Below are 21501 nucleotides of genomic sequence, written 5' to 3'. Positions count from 1 at the left end.
TCTGAAAGAAAAGAAATCCTATACAAAAAACAAAGTAACAAAAATAGGTGACTATTGGTTGAAAATGTCACAAAATGAAATCTACCTAGCTAAGCACTAAGTCAGAGAGTTTCAATTATTTGTATCAGGACTCTTTTAAACTCTTTTTTTTTTTTTGAGACAGAGTCTTGCTCTGTCACCCAGGCTGGAGTGCAGTGGTGCAATTTTGGTCCACTGCAACTTCTGCCTCCTAGGTTCAAGCAATTCTCCCACCTCAGACTCCTCAGTAGCTGAGATTACAGGCACGTGCCACCATGCCTGGCTAATTTTTGTATTTTTAGTAGAGATAGGGTTTCACCATGTTGGTCAGACTGCTCTTGAACTCTTGGCCTCAAGTGATCTACCCACCTTGGCCACCCAAAGTGCTGGAATTATAGGTGTGAGCCACCGCACCGAGCCTAAACTCTTAAAAATTATGCAGAGGCCAGGTGCAGTGGCTCACAATTATAATCTCAGCACTTTGGGAGGTTGCAGCAGAAGGATCACTTGAGGCCAGGAGTTGGCAATAAGCCTGGGCAACATAGTAAGATCCTGTCTCTATATAAAAAATAAATGTTTAAAAATTATGGAGGACTCTAAGAGCTTTTATTATGCAGTTTATGTTCATCAATATTTACCATAATTACTATTAAAACCAAGACTTTTGAATGTATTTATGAGCTCATTTTTTAAAATAAGCCATTTTATGTTTATGTAAATGTATTTTAAGAGAAACAGCTATATATGATGTAAAATTTTAAACATTTAGAAAGAAGAGTAGCCCCATTTATATTTTTGCAAATCTCAACATCTGACTTAACAGAAGACAACTAGATACTCATTTATCTTTTTAGACATTCAGTTTGTTGCACTATGTTCTTTAGGCAAAAGTACGTGGAAAAAAAAACACAGCCTCACTGGGTGCGGTGGCTCACGCCTATAATCCCAGCACTTTGGGAGGCTGAGGTGGGTGGATCACAAGGTCAAGAGATCGAGACCATCCTGGTCAACAGGGTGAAACCCTGTCTCTACTAAAAATACAAAAATTAGCTGGGCATGGTGGCACATGCCTGTAGACCCAGCTACTCGGGAGGCTGAGGAAGGAGAATTGCTTGAACCCAGGAGGCGGAGGTTGCAGTGAGCCGAGATCATGCCATTGCACTCCAGCCTGGGTAACAAGAGCGAAACTCCGTCTCAAAAAAAAAAACCTAAAAAACAAAAAAACACAGCCTCACAGTGACATCAAACCACAAAAAAGAAAACCTCATAAATGCCTCTAAGAGGGATTCAGGGACTCCCAGAAGTCCACAAACTACACTCTGAGAACCACACCACTAAGTATATGGTAGCTGCTCAATAAACTTAACAATTGATATGGAAGTAACAAAAGCAGTTATGAGACAAGTACTTAAAAAGCATGCTTACTATACTGTTAGGGTGTAAAGGATTAACATAATAAATACAATGTAAAACTTGTATTTCACAACTCAAGGAGACAGAATAAAATCACCTTCATATAGCAAATAGCTACATTCTTAGACATACTCCAATAATGACTATCTCTCAGAATGGAAGAAAAGATACTTTTAACCCTTTCCCCATTTAGAAAAAAAAAGGTGTAGCTTACTGCCAGCACTCATTTAATTTTACATAAACATGCTCGTTGAGGCTGAAGCAAACCTGATTTTCAATGTAAAAATAAAATACAAAAACTGTTCTTGGAGTTTTTATTATTTTTTTAGAGATGCTGTCTTGCTCTGTTGCCCAGGCTGGAGAGCAATGGTACAATCTCGGCTCACTGCAACCTCTACCTCCTGGGTTCAAGTGATTCTCCTGCCTCAGCCTCCCAAGTAGCTGGGATTACAGGTGCGTGCCACCATGCCCAGCTAACTTTTTGTATTTTTCTTAAGAGACAGGGTTTCACTGTGCTAGCCAGGATGGCCTCAATCTCCTGGCCTTGTGATCCACCTGCCTCAGCCTCCCAAAGTGCTACAATTACAGGTGTGAGCCACTGTGCCCAGCCTCTTGGAGTTATTTCTAAACAGAACATCAGAATTGTATGAATCATCAGAATTGTCTATTTAAAAAAAAATCAGATTCATCAAATGAATCTTCGGCCAACAACTGTTTGAGAACATTAACATCACGTGCAGGAATGCTATTTTCTAGGATTTGACATTTTCAGCAATGAAGAATTACTGTATTTTGTAAATGAAAATACCACTCCTAACACCTAAATGCTATACATAGAATGATGTCTTTTGTTTCCAAAGTCAATAAACTATAGCAATGCAAAAATAATGATAAAAGCTAGGTATTTTGTGGCAGTTATCTCAGGGTAAACACTGACTGTAAGCACTACTGGTGAGTATTCTCAGGACAGACAGGAAAAGGGTTAAAAATAGCTACTTCGGTTGGGTGCAGTGGCTCACGCCTGTGATCCCAGCACTATGGGAGGCCAAGTCCAGCGGATCACCTGAGGTCAGGAGTTTAAGACCAGCCTGGCTAACGCGGTGAAATCTCGTTTCTACTAAGAATACAAAAAATTAGCCAGACATGATGGTGTGAACCTGTAATCCCAGCTATTCAGGAGGCTGAGGCAGGAGAATCATTTGAGCCCGGGAGGCAGATGATGCAGTGAGCTGAGATCGCGCTACTGCACTCCAACTTGGGCAACAAGAGCAGAACTTCGTCTCAAAATAAATAAATAAATAAATAAATAAAATAGTTGCATCATCTATATATATATATAGAGAGAGAGAATGGGCAAATTCATAAAGAGAATAGTGGTTACCAGGACCCAGAAGGAGGGAACATGGGGAGTTATTGTTCAATGGGTTCAGAGTTTCTGTTTGGGATGATGAAAAAGTTCTGGAAATGGATAGTGGTGACTGTTGCATAACACTGCAAATATACTTAATGTCATTGAATTGCACACTTAAAAATTGTTAAAACGGTGAATTTTATGTTATGTATATTCTACCTCAATTTTAGAAAACAAATATTAAATATTAAAAAAAAACTGAAACATAGACCACTTAAAAATATACAAGGTTGGGCTGGCCTGTAATCCCAGCACTTTGGGAGGCCGAGGCATGTGGATTGCCTAAGCTCAGGAGTTCGACACCAGCCTGGGCAACATGGTGAAACCGTCTCTACTAAAAATACAAAAAATCAGTCGGGCATGGCAGCGCACACCTGTGGTCCCAACTACTCAGGAGGCTAAAGCAGGGAATCGCTTGAACTCAGGAGGTGGAGGTTGCAGTAAGCCAAGATTGCGCCACTGCATTCCAGCCTGCGTGACAGAATGAGCAAGACTCCATCTCAAAAAACAAATAAACAAACAAACAAAAAGGCTGCCCTGAAACCACAAGATATAAAGTCCTAATTTCTTTTGTTTACTTTAAATGTACTTAATGGTACATTTAAACAAATCTTCCAAAAAATATAGAGGGTATGAACACCAGCTTGAACTATTAAGGGAACTAGATATCTGAAAAATGGAATTGTGAAGAATATCTTATTACTTACCTGCAACATGCTGACTATCTCAACTTTGTTGAAGAAAATAAAAGACGTGAGAGTAGAAAGAAAGTTCTCTTCAAAAACAGATGGTGTGGGCAAAATGATGTCCTGAATGTACTGTACCCTGTAAGTCTGATGTATTTTTTGCCTTAGTTCAGAGTCTGTTATTGGTATAACTTCCTTAAACTTTGCAGTTTTGGTCAAGAATTCTCTATGTCTTTTTGGCTGAGCCAAAGCAGGGTCATATTCAAGGCATCCCACGACATCCATGATACACTCGTCAGAAAACATTACCTCAAAAAGAGTTGCTTTATTTAGGAATAAGATTCCTCTAATAATTTCATACAAATGGTGTAAGCCTTCAGTGTTTTCTAGGTTCTCACAAGCTTGGAACAGCTGCAATAGTTTTTTAATATAGCCTTCATTTTCCAAGGCGAGAGCCAGCTTTTCCCTACGGATAGGAGAGGAGAGCACTGAGGTAACTAAGTCAGCAATCTCTTCAAGTTTATTGAGTTCACATGTGGGCAGGTCAATCAGATGACTAGTTTCAGGCATTTCTTCAAATCGTTCTTCTTCGGATTCATCAATGAGGTCCTGTGTGACTTCCACTGATGGGTCTTTACCTTGAACCTAAAAATATCCAAGTATACAGCTAATTACCTTAAAATACAAAAGAATTCAAAATTTTGGAAATCAAATCCCTGACCATTGAATTTAAGTAAATATTATACAAAAAATAAATACTAATAGTCACTATTAATTTATTATTATTATTATTTTCTGAGATGGAGTCTCCCTGTCTCCCCCAGGCTGGAGTGCAGTGGCACAATCTTGGCTCACTGCAACCTCCACCTTCTGGGTTCACACAATTCTCCTGCCTCAGCCTTCCAAGTAGCTGAGATTGCGGGCGTCTACCACCATGTCCAGCTAATTTTTTGTATTTTTAGTAGAGATGGGATTTCACCATGTTGGCCAGGCTGGTCTCGAACTCCTGACCTCACGATCCACCTGCCTCGGCCTCCCAAAGTGCTGGAATTACAGGCGTGAGCCACCACGCCTGGCCTATTATTATTATTATTATTATTTTTAATTTTTTTTTGAGATGGGGTTTCACCATGTTGGTCAGACTGGTCTTGAACTCCCAACCTCAGGTGATCTGCCTGCCTCCGCCTCCCAAAGTGCTGGGATTACAGGCATGAGCCACCATGCCCGGCCTATTATTATTTTTAATAGAAACATGATCTAGCTCTGTTGCCCAGGCTGGGGTGCAGTGGTGTGATCACAGCTCACTGTCACACTAAATTCCGGGGCTCAAGTGATCCTCCTGCCTTTGCCTCCCAAGTGCCTGAGACTACAGGCATGTGCCACTACACCTAGCTAACATTTTACTTTTTGTGGAGACAGTGTCTCCTGCCTCAGACACCTAAAGTGCTGGGATTACAGTCGTCAGCCACCGTGCCTGGCCTAGACTTCACTTTTAATTAGTAGTGACTGGCCAAGCACAGTGGCTCACGGCTGTAGTCCCAGCACTTTAGGTAGCTGAGGCAGGGAGATAACTTGAGATCAGGAGTTCGAAACCAGCCTGGGCAACATGGTGAAACCCCATCTCTACTAAAGATACAAAATTTAGCCAGGCGTGGTGGTATATGCCTGTAATCTTAGCTACTTGGGTGGCTGGGGCAGGAGAATTGCTTGAACCTGGAAGGTGGAGGTTGCAGTGAGCTGAGATCACATAATTGCACTCCAGCCAGGGTGACAGAGTAAAAGTCGTCGGTCTCAAAAAAAAAAAAAAAAAGGTGAAGTCTAGTAGGGGAAAATACACAAAATTTAGGGTCAATTATTTGAATCTAAATAAGTGACTACATATAATTTCACATATGAAATTTCCAACCTATAAGTTGAAGTTATCTCTGATCTCTGATAACCTGGATATTTCAGCTGATATGATACAGATTTATGAAGCTAAGTTACGTAATAACCACATAGTTATTTAATAACTTCACTACACCTAATAATTCTGAATTTCGTAGGAGGTAATTTTTCTGTTTATCCTAAAAAATCACTAAGTATCACTCTTAAAGCAACCTATCACATCATTTTGGCTTGACAAGGACAATACTGAGTTCAAACCAAAAAACCTATTCCTGTATATTCAGAGTGAGAAAACACAGTCTCCTTCCTCAAATTACTTTTGAAGTTGACTTCTGAAAAAATATTTGCTTTTGCCATGAACCTAAAACTGCTCTAAAAAATACTATGGGCCAGGTGCAGTAGTTCACACAGTAATCCCAGCACTTTGGGAGGCCGAGGCAGGTGGACTGCCTGAGGTCAGGAGATTGAGACCAACCTCGCCAACATGGTGAAACCCTGTCTCTACTAAAAATACAAAAATTAGCCAGGTGTGGTGGCATATGCCTAAAGTCCTAGCTACTCTGGAAACTGAGGCAGGAGAATCACTTGAGCCTGGGAGGCGGAGGGTGCAGTGAGCCAAGGTCGCACCATCATACTCTAGCTTGGGCAACAAGAGGAAAACTCCATCTTAAAAAAAAAAAAAGAAAAAAAATCTGTTTTTTAAAAATCAGGCATTCATTTAACATCTATGATAAAGCCCCCAAGTTCTAATATCTAGATAAAAATCACAACATAACAAATAACGCTTTTATGATTCAGATTGACAGCTCAAGATAAGCATGGCTGACATAAATTTTCTATAAAAAATTACTCAACAACAAAAATGTTCAGAGGCACAAGAATCGCTTGTACCCGGGAGCCAGAGGTTGCAGTGAGCCAAGATCAAGTCACTGTACTCCACCCTGGATGACAGTCTCAAAAAAAAAAAAAAAGTTTAGAAATGTACTCTTCACGAAATTTTTCTAATTCCTAAGCCAGGTGTGTGGCACGCACGTGTGGTCCCAGCTACTTGGGAGGCTGAGGCAGGAGGTCACTTGAGCCCAGGGGTTTGAGGATACAGAACACTATGATTGCATCAATGCACTCCAGTGGCAATAGAGGGAGACCCCGTCTCTTAAAAAAAATTAAATAAATAAAATTAGCTGGCACAATGGCTCACACCTATAATACCAGTTCTTTGGGAGACAGAGGCAGGAGGATTGCTTGAGACCAAGAGTACGAGATCAGCCTAGGCAACATAGTGAGACACTGTCTCTAAATAAAAAAAAAATTAGATGGGTGTGCTGGTGCGTGCTTGTAGTCCCAGCTATTTGGGAGGCTGAGACAGAAGGATCACTAGAGCATTGGAGTTTGAGGCTGCAGTGAGCTGTGATTTTGCCACTGTACTCTAGCCTAGGCAACCGAGTGAGACCCTATCTCAAAAAGGTAATTCTGGCCAGGCATGGTGGCTCACGCCTGTAATCCCAGCACTTTAGAAGACCGAGGAAGGTGGATCACTTGGGGTCAGGAGTTCAAGACCAGCATGACCAACATGGTAAAACCCCGTCTCTACTAAAAATACAAAAATTAGCTGGGCGTGGTTGTACGCACCTGTAATCCCAGCTACTCAGGAGGCTGAGACAGAATAATCATTTGAGCCTGGGAGGCAGAGGATGCAGTGAGCCAAGATCATGCCATTGCACTCCAGCCTGGGCAACAGAGTGAGCCTCAGTCTCAAAAAAAAAAAAAAAGTAATTTCTAACCCAACAGTGCAACTATTCTCATTCTTCTCTACCTCAAAATTCTCAAATATCATGAGTAGAAAAAGTTTCACAAACCTCCTAATCCACGAAAGCAAAACATGAAAAAATATTTAAAAGCACAAAGTAGATTAAAAACTTAGAGAAAGAAGTACATGAATTCCTAAATGAATGACATACTTTTACCTCTGAGTTCTCAACAGAGTAGATGGGCCTAGGGAAACTGATACATTAATGTAAGAGAAAGTGTAAGTACTGAACTCTTAACAGTGGTTTAGATAAAATACCACTGAAATTGAGAAAAATTTCCTACTGGATCTTTGTGAAATTGAGAAAAATTTCCTACTAATTCTTTGTGAAATTGAGGTGGAGGCAGCTGAAAAAAAATCCTAAGAGCAGTGGCATTTGAGATCTTGAATGGACCTTCAAAGACAGATAAGATTCAGATAGGAGATAAAGGTACTCAAAGCTGAAGGGGAACAGCCCAGAAACAGAGAGATGGAAATATATGACATGAATGTGGCAAACACGAAAACTACAAATGTAGACTGTAGCCGGAACATGAAATAACAAGTTAAAACATTAAGTTATTGTGTAGGGAAGTGAATGTGCAGGCCTATCCTTTAGGAATTTAATCTGGCATTGGTCCTATGGGATAAATTTAAAAACAGAGATGAATTTTAGAGTGTTATTCTAAAGTCTACAGGTACTACTTGAACTTGGATAGTGATGGGAAAGATTAGAGAAAGCTACAACAGTGAAGAAATCATAAGACACCCTATATTATTAAACCTTTCTTTAGAAGGATTACAACTCCTTTAACAAAACATGAGAACAATGGGGAAGAATAGCTGTTAGAGGTTAGTTTTATTAAGGTTGAGGTGTTTGAATATTCAGCTGGCAACTAAATCTGTGGTCTTACTACTCAGGAAAAACAACAGAGCAGAAGAGAGAAATATGGATTAAAGCCAAACTATGGCAGTATTGAGAAAAAGAGAAGCAAAGTGTGAGGGAGGAAGGAAGAAGAAGAATCATAGGTGATACAGAAAGAATAAGTAGAAATCAGATGAGTTAACTTACACTTCAAATGAATATAGTTTGCATATGTTTAAGAATAAAAGCACAACTCTAGAAGCCTTTACTAAATTACAATGTTTATTTCTACGTTATCTAGTACTAATCCTTGTAAGCTTCCTGGATTCCCTACTAATTAACTTTCATTGATCTGACATGTCAATCCCACAGAAACCTAAATATCTATATAGATAGTATCAGTGCTCTCTACGAAGTATTTCTCATTATCTCCCTTTTAAGAGAGATGATTTCTTTGTCTCCATGAAGACCTATAGTTGTGTAACTTGCTTTAGCCAAAGAAATGTGAACAAAAGTGTCCTGTTTAACTTCAGGGCAGAACTTTTAAAAGCCGGTCCTCTGATTCACCATCTTTCCTTCTCACTTTGCAATGATTTTGGAAGTATTAAAATGAAATCTCGGCTGGGTGTGGTGGCTCACACCTATTATCCCAGCACTTTGGGAGGCTGAGGCTAGTGGATCACTTGAGGCCAGGAGTTCCAGACCAGCCTGGCCAACACGGTGAAACCCTGTCTCTACTAAAAATACAAAAATTAGCTGAGTGTGGTGGCACGCACCTGCAATCCCAGCTACTTGGGAGGCTGAGGCGGGAGAATAGCTTGAACCCAGGAGGCAGAAGTTGCAGTGAGCTGAGATTGCACCATTGTACTCCAGTCTGGGTGACAGAGCAAGACTGTCTCAAAAAATAACATTAACATAAAATAAATAGAATAGAAAGAAATAAAATAAAATACATTCCCTTCCAGCTTGGTCCCTGAATGACTCTGATGAGTAGGGCCCCTTCCCCAGTTGGTCAAACAGCATTAAGGAGAAATCAACTTTTGTTATGGCAAGCCATTGACATTTTAGGATCATATTACTACAACACAATCTGATCACAACATCTTAAAGACAGCCAATGAACTGTGCTGTATGGGTTCACCATAAATTCACACTATCAATAGGGTTTTTCAATTAAAGTTCTCTATTCCATAATCCTACTGTTGTCCCTTACAGCTGCTACTTTAATTTTTTTTTTCACTTCCCAACTTCTCAAACATTACATTCACCTTTAAGTCTCAGAAGATGTGAAGGCTTCTTCCTTTGACTAAAAAGTCCATCGGTACTCAACTTCCTCTAACATTTCTCTATCTCACAATTTACCTTCAGGCATTTCCTTCATTGATTTCAAAGAAAATGTTCATACCATTTCCTAAGGTTAACATTTCGAAAGGTAATTCTACATTTAACGCTTTCTGAAAGCTCAACATATAAAAATTATCTTGGCTCTTGTTTTTATAATTTCTTTCTCTCCAATGGTTCCTTCTATTCATCATTCCCCATTCCCTTTAAGACACTCTGAACTCTCTGAACCATCAAACTTTTGCAGAAAAACTGTTTTGCACTATTTCTTATTATAAGAGATTAAGAAATAACTAAGTAATATGGCTCTTAATAAAATAGAAATTGTTCTTTCAAAGATCAGCAATGACTTCCCAGAACTGAAAAACTAAAACATAACATATGATTTTGTGAAATAATCATGCAGTAGTTCATGCAGTAGTTTGGAGCAAAAACTATATATTCAGCAACATGCACAGATTTAAAGGAGTACTGTGTTGTGCAGTAAAGAGTTAACTTTTCTGGACCATCAGAGTGGCTACATCTAATATCCCTTCCAAAGGTGGACAAGTTTGAATAAAAATCAATGACAAGAATAAAAATAAAATAAAAATCAATGACAAATGGAAAGAAGAAACAGTAACAGAGGGCAAAGGAATGAAAAAATGAGTAATGTAGCAAAGAAAATCCAGTATTAACATTGGTGCCTAAGCTGGGCGCTGTGGCTCATGCCTGTAATCCCAACACTTTGGGAGGCTGAGGTGGGTGGATCACGAGCTCAGGTGTTCAAGATCAGCCTGTGAAACATGGTGAAACTTAACGTCTACAAAAAATACAAAAATTAGCCAGGCATGGTGGCACAGGTCTGTAGTCCTAGTTATCAGGAAGGCTGAAGTGGGAGAATCCCTTGAGCCTGGGAGGCAGAGGTTGCAGTGAGCTGAGATCCCACCACTGTACTCTAGCCTGGCGAGAGCCAGACCATGTCTCAAAACAAAAACAAAAACAAAAACAAAAACAAAAACAAAAAACCCCAAAACACTGATGCCTCAAGAAAGGATGAAGGCAAGTGATGACACTGTCTCTTAGCTCAGTTATCAGATCCTGGAAGGGTGAAGCAATAGGTCTGCCAAGAGCAACCCTTCTCTTAGAACCTAACAAAGTCAAATGGGAGCCTGTAAGCTTTGAAGAGTGACGCTGCTCTGGGAGACATTTTGTCATACAATATGAGGATAAACCAGACCAACTGTTAATGACTAAGTGGGATTCTAGTAATATGCCAGGTTATATCTACTACCATACTATGATATGGTGTAACACTATTATTGTTGATTCAACCACCTCCTATGTAAATTTATGGTAATACTCTTAGAGATGATCAAATGTATTGGGAGATTGAGTTAGAGCATCCAGAGGATATAATGCTGATAGAAAAATCACTGGTCCATGCTGCAGTTATTTGAACAATAAAAGTAAACTAAAGAAAAAGAAAGTCACTGGCCCTACAGGATCATGGTTTGAAACCTAAGAGAAAAAAAGAAAAAAAAAAAACAACTGGACTGAGAAAAAGCTTGATTTTGTTGCTTATCAGTTTCTATGGTATACAGTTCTGTACGAGTTTATCATAAGGTACAATCTGCAAATCAAGGAGAATAAGAAATCAAAGTAGTACAAAAACATAAAAGTTATGTCTAGGAAAAGTTAGTTGTTTCTTTAAACCTATCTCTACTCCATACTGGCCCCAAATGCTAGGTATATTCATACTGATATTATTTTTCCATCTGTGGGAGCATCTATGCTAAATGCAGATGCTCACACAAATATAATCATTTTGGTGTAAGACAGTCTTCGTCAAGGAATGGCCTGTGCAGTAAAGGACTGACCTTGCCAAAGGAAAAGTTTGGCCCTTGTCTAGTTCCAGAGAGGTAAACTCTAAGCACTCAGAATATTCTGCTTCATAATAGTGTTTTTGTTTGCCTGGGGGCCCCCACCTATGCCAGACATGCTATGCTAACAAGTGGTTTAAGGTGGGGGCCTTGGACCGCAAGATATCCTTGACCTCTGGAGGTGCTGGAATAAGGTCAGCTACACAGGCAGTCAGCCATGCTTATGTGAACCCTAATCCCCAGTGAAAACCCTAGAAACAAAGGTTTGGGTAAACTTCTCTAGTTGGCAATACTGAATGTGTGCTGCCGTATATTACTGCTAGAAGTAAGTGCTGTCTGCATGATTCCACTGGGAGAGAGAATTGGAAGCTTAAGCCTGAAACTCTCCTAGACTCTAACCTATGCACCTTTTCCCATTGGTGATTTCAATCTGCATCATTTTGCTATAATAAACTGTGAGTGTAACAGGTATGCTGGATGCTGTGAGTCTTTCCAGAATTATGGAAACCGAGAGTGGTCTTAGAGACCTCCTGAACCACCTAAGTGAAAATAGTAATAAATTTCCACAAAAATTTCTAGAACAAATACTTTTTTTTTTTTTTTTGAAACAGAGTCTTATTCTGCCAGGCTGGAGTGCAGTGGCACAATCTCGGCTCACTGCAACCTCCACCTCCCAGGTTTGAGTTACACACCTGCCTCAGCCTCCCTAGCAGGTGGGACTACAGGCACGTGCTACCACACCCAGCTAATTTTTGTATTTTGAGTAGAGACAAGGTTTCACCGTGGTAGTCAGGCTAGTCTTGAACTCCTGAACTCAGGTGATCTGCCCACCTTGGCCTCCCAAAGTGCTGGGATTACAGGTGTGAGCCACCGTGTCCAGCTGGACAAATACATTTATATCCAAGAACATATATTAAAAAGTAAGTGTTGACATATGGGGGCGGGGTGGTAGAATGGGACAAGGTATAATTTAATATAGTAATCACTAGAATAAATTATCCACCATATAAATTTATGTTCTAGCAGATATGTAAATCAACACCCTAGTTCTAAATAAAAGATCTTTATCTTCTGCATTATAGCTACATTTTCTGTAAATCTAAAACTATTCTAAAACAAAAGGTTTCTTTTTAAAAATTCCAGTTAGTTAAGAGTTACCAAACATTCTACATATCCTGCCACATTTTAAGTTCTACATAAACTGAACTCATGAATACTGTTGAACATTAGTGCCTGGTATGGTATTCATAAACATTAGGTAAATGTATGACCAAGTATTTATTTTTTAAATCTAAAAGCCTGGCTTAATTAATCTTCTTTTAGTTTGTTTAAAGTACTTGCCATTCTATAATATAATGTATTATATGAGCATATGCTATCAAAATCTAAAGTGGTAAAACAAAACTATGACAAAGTTGTTTATAAAAAATTTAAAATAATTTACTGTAGAATATAAACAATTTCAAGTTAAATTATCAAGTCTCACACTAAGGCAATCTCTCCACATCCTAATACATACATTTGAAGTAAAAAGGAACAAAAATTCAAGAAAAGATGCAAATGTTAAGTTAAATATTAAAAAAAAAACAACTTACCTGACATATTTTTTCCCAGATCTCATCACAGCCAGCTTTTTCCTGAAAACTCAGAGCCAAATCATAGTTCTCTGCTTCTGACCAAACAATTAATGTATCCTGTTTAAAAATAAATGTTTCTACATCATCATACTAGAAAAGAAATATCTACAAAGTATAAATAAAAATCAAGAGGACTGGAAACAGCACAGCAATGACAAATGCCTGGGATAAGAGTAATTAATGTATATTTGATTGGCATTATTAGTAATATATTGGCAATAAAATAGTAACTCTGGTACTAAAAATGACATTGAGCAATTTTCTAAAACAAAAAAATATTAAAACAGGTTAGTAGGCTCTGATTCATTATCCAAATTAAATTTATAAAATGCTAGCCATTCTTGGCCAAAACTGTAACACAGAGAAATGCCAACCATCTACTTTCTGTTGCTTCCAGAAAACCAGCTGTTTCATTCACTAACCACCTACATATTTATCCTTCCCTTTGAGTTGGTTAAAAGTGAGCTAACTAATACCCGAAAATAGGTTAAGACTTAACTCTATTTTTGCCTTTTTTTTTTTTTTTAAATCTGTTAAAGACTTCAGGATCTTAAGAAATGCAGCACCATGGTGAAACAAAGCTATCTGCTCTTATTTATAAGAGCTTCCAACAGCCGCCAGTTCAGTACCTTAGGCTGCAGAAAAATTAACCCAAGGTTTAGGTAAGCAGCCTCCTAGAATGTCTTCAATTATATGCCTACCAAAAGGTTAGTCACGCTAGAAGGTTGTCAATCCTTGTATTAGAAACTAAGGTTTAGATTTAAAATAACACACACACACACACACACACACACACACACACACACACACACAAATATACATATATATATTCTGTTGTTGTTGTTTCCTCCTTGAAACAGGGTCTCGCTCTGTCACCAAGCTAGAGTGTAGGGGTACAATCACGACTAACTACAGCCTTGACCTTCTAAGCTCCAGCAATCCTCCCACCTCAGCCTCCCAAGTAGCTGGGACTACAGGTATACAAACTATGCCACATTAAGTTTTTGTAGAGACAGAGTTTCACCATTTTGCCCAAGTTGGTCTGGAACTCCAATTCCTGGGCTCAAGCCATCTGTTCGCCTCCACCTCCGAAAGTGCTGGGATTACAGGTGTGAGCCACTGCACCCAGCCTCCACACACGTTTTTTTTTTTTTTTTTTTGAGATGGAGTTTCGCTCTTGTTACCCAGGCTGGAGTGCAATGGCACGATCTCGGCTCACCGCAACCTCCGCCTCCTGGGTTCAGGCAATTCTCCTGCCTCAGCCTCCTGAGTAGCTCGGATTACAGGCATGTGCCACCATGCCCAGCTAATTTTTTTTTGTATTTTTAGTAGAGACGGGGTTTCACCATATTGACCAGGATGGTCTCGATCTCTTGACCTCGTGATCTACCCACCTCGGCCTCCCAAAGTGCTGGGATTACAGGCTTGAGCCACCACGCCCGGCCTCACACACGTTTTTAAACACTAAAAACACTGTAATACTCAAATGAAATAAACAATTTTTTTTTTTTTTTTTTTTCCCGAGATGGAGTTTTGCCCTTGTTACCCAGGCTGGAGTGCAATGGCGCGATCTCGGCTCACCGCAACCTCCGTCTCCTGGGTTCAGGCAATTCTCCTGTCTCAGCCTCCTGAGTAGCTGGGATTACAGGCACACGCCACCATGCCCAGCTAATTTTATGCACTTTTAGTAGAGACGGGGTTTCACCATGTTGACCAGGATGGTCTCGATCTCTCGACCTCGTGATCCACCCGCCTCGGCCTCCCAAAGTGCTGGGATTACAGGCTTGAGCCACCGCGCTCGGCTGAAATAAACAATTTTTGAAGGATATATAACAATTAAAGTTTAATATGGCTAAAACTTTTTCAAAAAAATACGCACAAATTGAGTTTATACTCTACCAAAAATATAATCTATAAAACACCTTATATTCAATAATTTGTTTAGTACTTATAAATATTATGACCTGACGTGAAGAAATAAAATCTAAAAGTCATCCCCAGATCAAAGACAAAGTTTTGAAAATGGGAACATTTCAGTACTTTTTGGCTTTAAACAGTAAATGAAAAATATTCTTTAATTAATCAAGGCCTCAGATTAGTATTTCTTATTTTCTGCGTAATCAGGTAAAAATAGCTGGAACTCTGTGTTCTATCTTCTTCCTGGCTATTCTTTCTGGAAGAGCAACTTGCTACCAGAGTTAGTCTAAAATTCTATCAAGTCACTCCTTTGTTTAAAATCTTTCAGTTTCAGCCGGGAGCAGTGGCTCATGCCTGTAATCATAGCACTTTGGGAGGCCAAGGCAGGTGGATCATGAGGTCAAGAGATCAAGACCATCCTGGCCAACAAGGTGAAACCCCATCTCTACTAAAAATACAAAAATTAGTTGGGCGTGATGGCACACGTCTGTAGTCCCAGCTACTTGGAGGCTAAGGCAGGAGAATCACTTGAACCCGGGAGGCAGAGGTTGCAGTGAGCCGACAACGTGCCACTGCACTCCAGCCTGGTGACAGAGTAAGACTTTGTCTCAAAACAAACAAACAAAAAAACCTTTCAGTGTCTCTCGTCATCCACAAAAGTTTTCAAACATTTTTTAAAAAAATCAGAACCCCTTCTACAGAAAAAAATTTACTGAGAACCTCCATATATAAAAATGATAAAAATAGAGCTACTCTGGTCAGTGCTGGTTAAAGCATCAGGGTACCCACTCAGGCTTCCTACATTCCCAAGTCATCTTCTTAAGCCTTCTGCAAAGTGGCCTCATGAACAGTGATCTCCAAAATATTTTTGACTGTACTTCAATTCACTTATATATCATATATAAGAATATATTAATATATTAATGCATATAAAACACATGCTGAAATAGAAAAGGCTTATAAGAAGATAACATAAGCAAAATTTTTAAACGTTTGAATTTTAAGACCCAATATACTTGGCTCAAGCCTTTAATTTTAGCATTTTGGGAAGCTAAGGCATGTGGATCACTTGAGCCCAGCAGTTTAAGACAGCCTGGCCAATGCAGTGAGACTCCCATATCTAATTTTTTAAAAAAGTTATCTGTTTAATAACTGAACTTTTTAAGAGGGAAACTTCTTGTCAGATCTATTAAATAACTGTTTCTGTTTTGTCACATGGTCAACAGTTTTTACTAGCAGTAAATATATATTTAACCATTATCTAGTTCATTTGTATTTATTATCAACCCCTTTTAAAGCACCTATCCATTTTGAGTTAGTTTACTAAATATTTGCAGTTAGGCTACAATAATTCACACATAGGCTACAATAATTCACAAAAGGTGAGTGTGAGAATACAGGAATAAACTGTTTCTCATACTACATTCTCACAACACAAACCACTGCTGTCACCTTCGTCACCAAGAAGTATGGTGATTTCTTCCCATCGATAATCAATCAGTTCCACACTGGACACCAGATGGGTGTTCCCCAATTCACCTTCAACACTGTTTACCTGGAGACAGTATCAGATCCCACAGTTGATGGCTCAGCCCTGTGAGACTGCCCCCTACTTCTAATGCCAATTGCAGGTACGGGTTATTTTACCTATGCTTACAACCAAATGCCTATAAATCAGGCTTCCCATGACCCCCTCCTTGGATTTGATTAATTTGCTAAAGTAGCTCACAAAACTCAGGGAAACAGTTATATTTACTGGTTTATTTCAATGTAAAGGATATTTTAAAGGATGCAAATGAAGAGGAGCATAGAGCAAGGTATTGGGTAGCAGGCTCAAAGGTTGCATTCCTTCCCTAGGCACATCAACCTCCAAGAACGTCCACTTGGTTATCTGGAAGCTCTCTAAAACCAGTCCTACTGGGCTTTTATAGAGGCTTCATTAAACAGGCATTATTAAATAAATCACTGGCCACTGGTGATTAATAAACCCTCAGCCTCTCTCCCCTCCTGGAGATTGGGGGATGAGGTTCAAAGCCTCAATCTTCTAATCATGCTTTGGTCTTTCTGGAGACTAGATCTATATATAGTAATACCTACAGTTAAGTCTATGGATAGTATAACAGAATGAAACCTAAAATCCTTTATCCAGCCATCCAATGCCCCTTCCATTTTGGCTACCATCAATGTTCTGAGAAAAGGTCCAGGTAAACAATGAAATCTGAATTAAGGCAACTGAGCACCTTTTCACCATTACTTTCTTTTGATGTTTTTTTCTTTTTTCTTTTTTTTTGATACAGAGTCTCATTCTGTTGCCCAGGTTGGAGTGCAGTGGTGTGATCTTGGCTCACTGCAACCTTCACCTCCGGCGTTCAAGTGATTCTCCTGCCTCAGCCTCCTGAGTAGCTGGGATTACAGGAGTGTGCCACCACACCCAGCTAATTTTTGTTTTTAGTAGAGACAGGGTTTCGTCATGTTGGCCAGGGTGGTCTTGAACCCTCAACCTCAGGTGATCTGCCCACCTTGGGCTCCCAAAGTGCTGAAATTACAGGTGGGAGCCACCGCACCTGGCCCCTCATTCTTAACTTTTTAAATCTGATCTAGTCAAAATACCAGAAACTAAATGGCAGTTATATTTAGAGTTCTTTTCCAATGCTGAGGACTGTCCTTGGGAAATAGGTAATGGTTACTTATCTTCCTTCTTCCTGATTACCAATACCTGATTCATCGCATGCCCTGTCAATACTACCTTCAATATATAACACAAAATCCATTCATCTCTGTCTATCTCCATCACCTCAATCCAATCCAACATGATCTTTTGGAGTATGCAACAATCTCGTTTGAGTTTCCCACTTATGGCTTCTCTTCAATTCCACTGATTGATACTATTAAGTATTTTGAGTCATGTCATTGCATAAACTCTTCAAAAGCTTTCAACTGCACTTTAAAAATCCCAACTAGGCTAGATATAGATGCTCATGCCTGTAATCCCAAGACTTTGGGAGGCCAAGGGAGAACTGTTTGAGCACAGGAGTTTGAGACCAGCCTGGGCATCATAGTGAGACCTCATCTCTACTAAAAATTAAAAAACATTAGCTGAGTATGGTGGTGTACACCTGTAGTCCCAACTACTCAGAAGCCTGAGGAGGAAGGATCACTTGAACCCAGGAGGTCAAGGCTGCAGTGAGATGTGATCATGTCACTGCGCTCTTGCCTCGGAGATAGTCTCATCTCATCTCAAAACTACCCCCACCTCTGAAAAAAATTCAAACTAAAGACAGTGTCCAGCCCCGAAGCAGCACTCAATGAGGTATTTCTGGATGAATGAGCAAATGTAATCATATCAACAAGACTCAGTCTTGAGCTCTGTTCTTTTCTCAATTTATAGCTATTACCTCAAAGGAGGTCACCTTGCAGCTAAAAATTTATAATCCATTTGATTATTTTAAGGCTGGAGTGTAGACAGCTATTCACAGGTGTGATCATCATGAACTAGAGGCTTAAACTCCTGGTCTCAAGTGATCCTCCTACCTCAGCCCCAAAAAGCTGAGACTACTACTGGCACGCCAGGCCTTTTATGATTCTTTTTTTTTTGAGATGGAGTCTCGCTTTGTTGCCCAGGATGGAGGACAGTGGCAATCTTGGCTCACTTCAACCTCTGCCTCCCAGGTTCAAGCGATTCACCTGCCTCAGCCTCCTGAGTAGCTGGGATTACAGATGTAGGCCACCACGCCTAATTTTTGTATTTTTAGCAGAGATGGGGTTTCACCATGTTGGTTAGGCTGGTTTCTAACTCCTGACCTCATGATCTGCCCTCCTGGGCCTCCCAAAGTGCTGGGATTACAGGCGTGAGCCACCACGCCTGGTTGGTCTTTTATGATCTTAAATTAAAATTTCCTACCGGAAACTCTTACCCTATCTCTATTCCCAGATGTTCATTTTAAGATCTTTTCATGGGCTGGGTGTGGCAGCTCATGCCTGCAATCCCAGCACTTTGGGTGGCCAAGGTAGGTGGGCTGCTTGAGCTCAGGAGTTCAAGATCAGCCTCCAGCAACATGGCAAAATCCCGTACCTACAAAATATTGGCCGGGCATGGTGTGCACAACTGTAGTCCCAGCTACTCAGGAGGCTGAGGTGGGAGCCTGAGCCTGGGAAGTCAAGACTGCAGGGAGCCACGGTCGCACCACTGCACTCCAGCCTTGGCAACAGAGCAAGACCGTGTCTCAAAAAAAAAAACAAAAACAAAAAACATCTTTCCATTTATTTTACTATCACTTCAAAGCCCAAATGAAAAAGAAAAAAAAAAGCAAAGCACAAACCAGTAGTATGCTACTATTTATACCAATAAAAGGGAAAAATATATACAACTGTACACCTGTTTGCTTACATATGTGTACCTCCAGCAAGATATGGAAGAAACTGGTCATGTGAGTGGCCTCTAGCAAGGGAAACTGTATTGACAGAATCTGGTGTGGGAAAGAGACTTCACTAAATACCTTTAGAATTTCTACCTGGGCTAATATACTATATACTAAAAAGGTTGTGTGTGTGTGTGTTTAAATAAACCTCAAACCAAAAGATTAATGTAAACTTGCTTCACTTCCCACTTCCTGGAAAGAACCATTATTTTCCTGGCCAGACTCAAAACACTACCAGTGACCTTTGATACCTTCTCTTTCACATTTAATCATTTACCAAATTTTCCAGCACTTTCTTAAAAATATACTGGAGTTCTGTTCCTTCATGTCCATTTACCATGGTGAAATATACTTTCATTTTTTGTATCTCAATTACTTCAGAAGGTCTTGCCACTCAAAGGTCTCCTCCTCCTCCCCCCTCCCATTATCCATGATATTGCCACACTTGTTTCTTTAAACACAGTATCACTTTAAGCCCCAACTTAAGAACCTATAATTTCCCCTTCTAAACCTGTGTATTATCATATTTGGGGCGGGGGGGGAGAAACCTCTGCTGTAAATAGACTTAATACCTTTTGTAGCAGTATATTTCCTTCCTTATCACAATTCCTTCCACTACCACCACCAAAAATGAAGTTTTTCTTAATGATTCCAGCTTACATTAACCTCTTCCTTTTCTATTGCTCAAATCTGTGGAATACAAGTTTGCTTTTTATATTTTGTGTTGGCACATACCTGCTGTATAATCTCAGTCAAGGATCTTACCCTTTCCGTACCTTTGTTGCCTCATGTGTGAAATGCTTTCATTGGCTTTCAGTGAAGACTGTCGTAAAACACTGTAGCAGCTATCTTATTATATCATTCTATATCTGTTTCACCTGTTACATCTTGCCTCCAAATAAAACTGCAATGAGAATTTAACTAAACCCAGTAATGCACAATTGTGTTAAATAGATATACATTCCTATGACTCTGGTTTTTTTTTTTTTTTTTTTTTTTGAGGCAGTCTTGCTCTATCGCCCAGCTGGAGTGTGACAGCACAATCAATCACAGTTCACTGCAGCACTGACCTCCTGGGTTCAAGTGATCCTCCCACGTCAGCTTCCCAAGTAACTGGGACTACAAGTGTGTGTCACCAGGCCCAGCTAATTTATAGTTTTTTGTAGAAGAGAGTCTCACTATGTTGCCAGGATGGTTCTGAATTCCTGGACTGAAGTGATCCTCCTACCTCATTCTCCCAAAGTGTTGAGACTACAAGTGTGAGCCACTGTTCCTAGTATGTCTCTTGTTTTTTATTATTATTTTTTTTAAGATATGTTGCCCAGGCTGCAGTGCAACGGCTATGCACAGGCACAATCATAATGCATTACAGCCTCAAACTGCTGGCCTTAAGTGATCCTCCAGCCTCAGCCTCCCGTGTAGCTGGGACTACAAGCACCATACCTGGCTTTGACTCTGCTTTCGATTTTTGTATCAGTGGGACTGATTTTAAGTAACTTAAAATTTTTGTCACACATATCAGGTATGTTATTTCATGTAGTAACATATAATGATTCTCTTCTCTTTCCAACATGTTTAAATGCTTAAGTTTATTGGGTAAGTACATCTTCTTCCATTAACTACTTCAGTATTGTGCACAGTAAGGAAGAAAGTGATGTGAATCAATGACTTTTCAATATTCAGTCATATGACACAACTTGATTCATTCTAACTCCTTTTAAGCTCACAATTTGGTACTTCATTTTTGACAGAAAAGATGTATCTCGAGCACACAATTTAGTAGTTGGCTCATTTTAGAACTGTAATGTTAAAAGAAAATTTATTCAAAAAAAATTTTCTTTTTTTGAGACAGGGCCTCACTTTGTCTCACAGACTGGAGTGCAGTGGCACGATCACGGTTTACTATAGTCTCGACCTTTCAAGCTCAAATGATCCTCCCATCTCAGCTCTCAAAGTAGCTGGCACTATAGGTATGCACCACCATACCTGGCTAATTTTTGAATTTTCTTTTTTTTTGTAGAGACAGGGATATTGCTATGTTGTGCAGCTGTTCTCACCAGAGCTCAAGGAATCCTCCTGCCTAGGTCTCCCAAAGTGCTGGGACTGCAGGTGTGAGCCACCATGCCTGGCATAGTCAATGTATTTTAATACAGCAAAATGGCCTATAAACATCTCATTCATTTACTCATTAAGTTTTTAATAAACAACTCACTAATGGAAACAAAATTTCTTTTTAACTCATTACTATAGTCCCAGCTAC

The 21501-nt window shown here is 39.7% G+C and overlaps 1 protein-coding gene across 9 annotated transcripts in view; it reads right to left on the bottom strand.

Annotated features, from left to right (window-relative positions):
* PPP4R3B (protein phosphatase 4 regulatory subunit 3B) overlaps window positions 1-21501 on the bottom strand; it is a 75256-nt gene that overhangs the window by 48109 nt on the left and 5646 nt on the right. For all 9 annotated transcript variants that reach the window (XM_074399879.1, XM_039476212.2, XM_074399902.1 and 6 more), the window contains 2 exons: window positions 12865-12963; window positions 3550-4173 (listed from right to left, as the gene is read on the bottom strand). In XM_074399879.1, the coding sequence (XP_074255980.1) occupies window positions 3550-4173; window positions 12865-12963 (723 nt within the window). The remainder of the gene's footprint in view (window positions 1-3549; window positions 4174-12864; window positions 12964-21501) is intronic.

This window comes from Saimiri boliviensis, chromosome 1, assembly GCF_048565385.1.
Source record: "Saimiri boliviensis isolate mSaiBol1 chromosome 1, mSaiBol1.pri, whole genome shotgun sequence".
NCBI classification, from domain to species: Eukaryota; Metazoa; Chordata; class Mammalia; order Primates; family Cebidae; genus Saimiri; species Saimiri boliviensis.
Note: the sequence above shows the minus strand (reverse complement) of the source record. Positions and strands in the feature narration are given on the sequence as shown.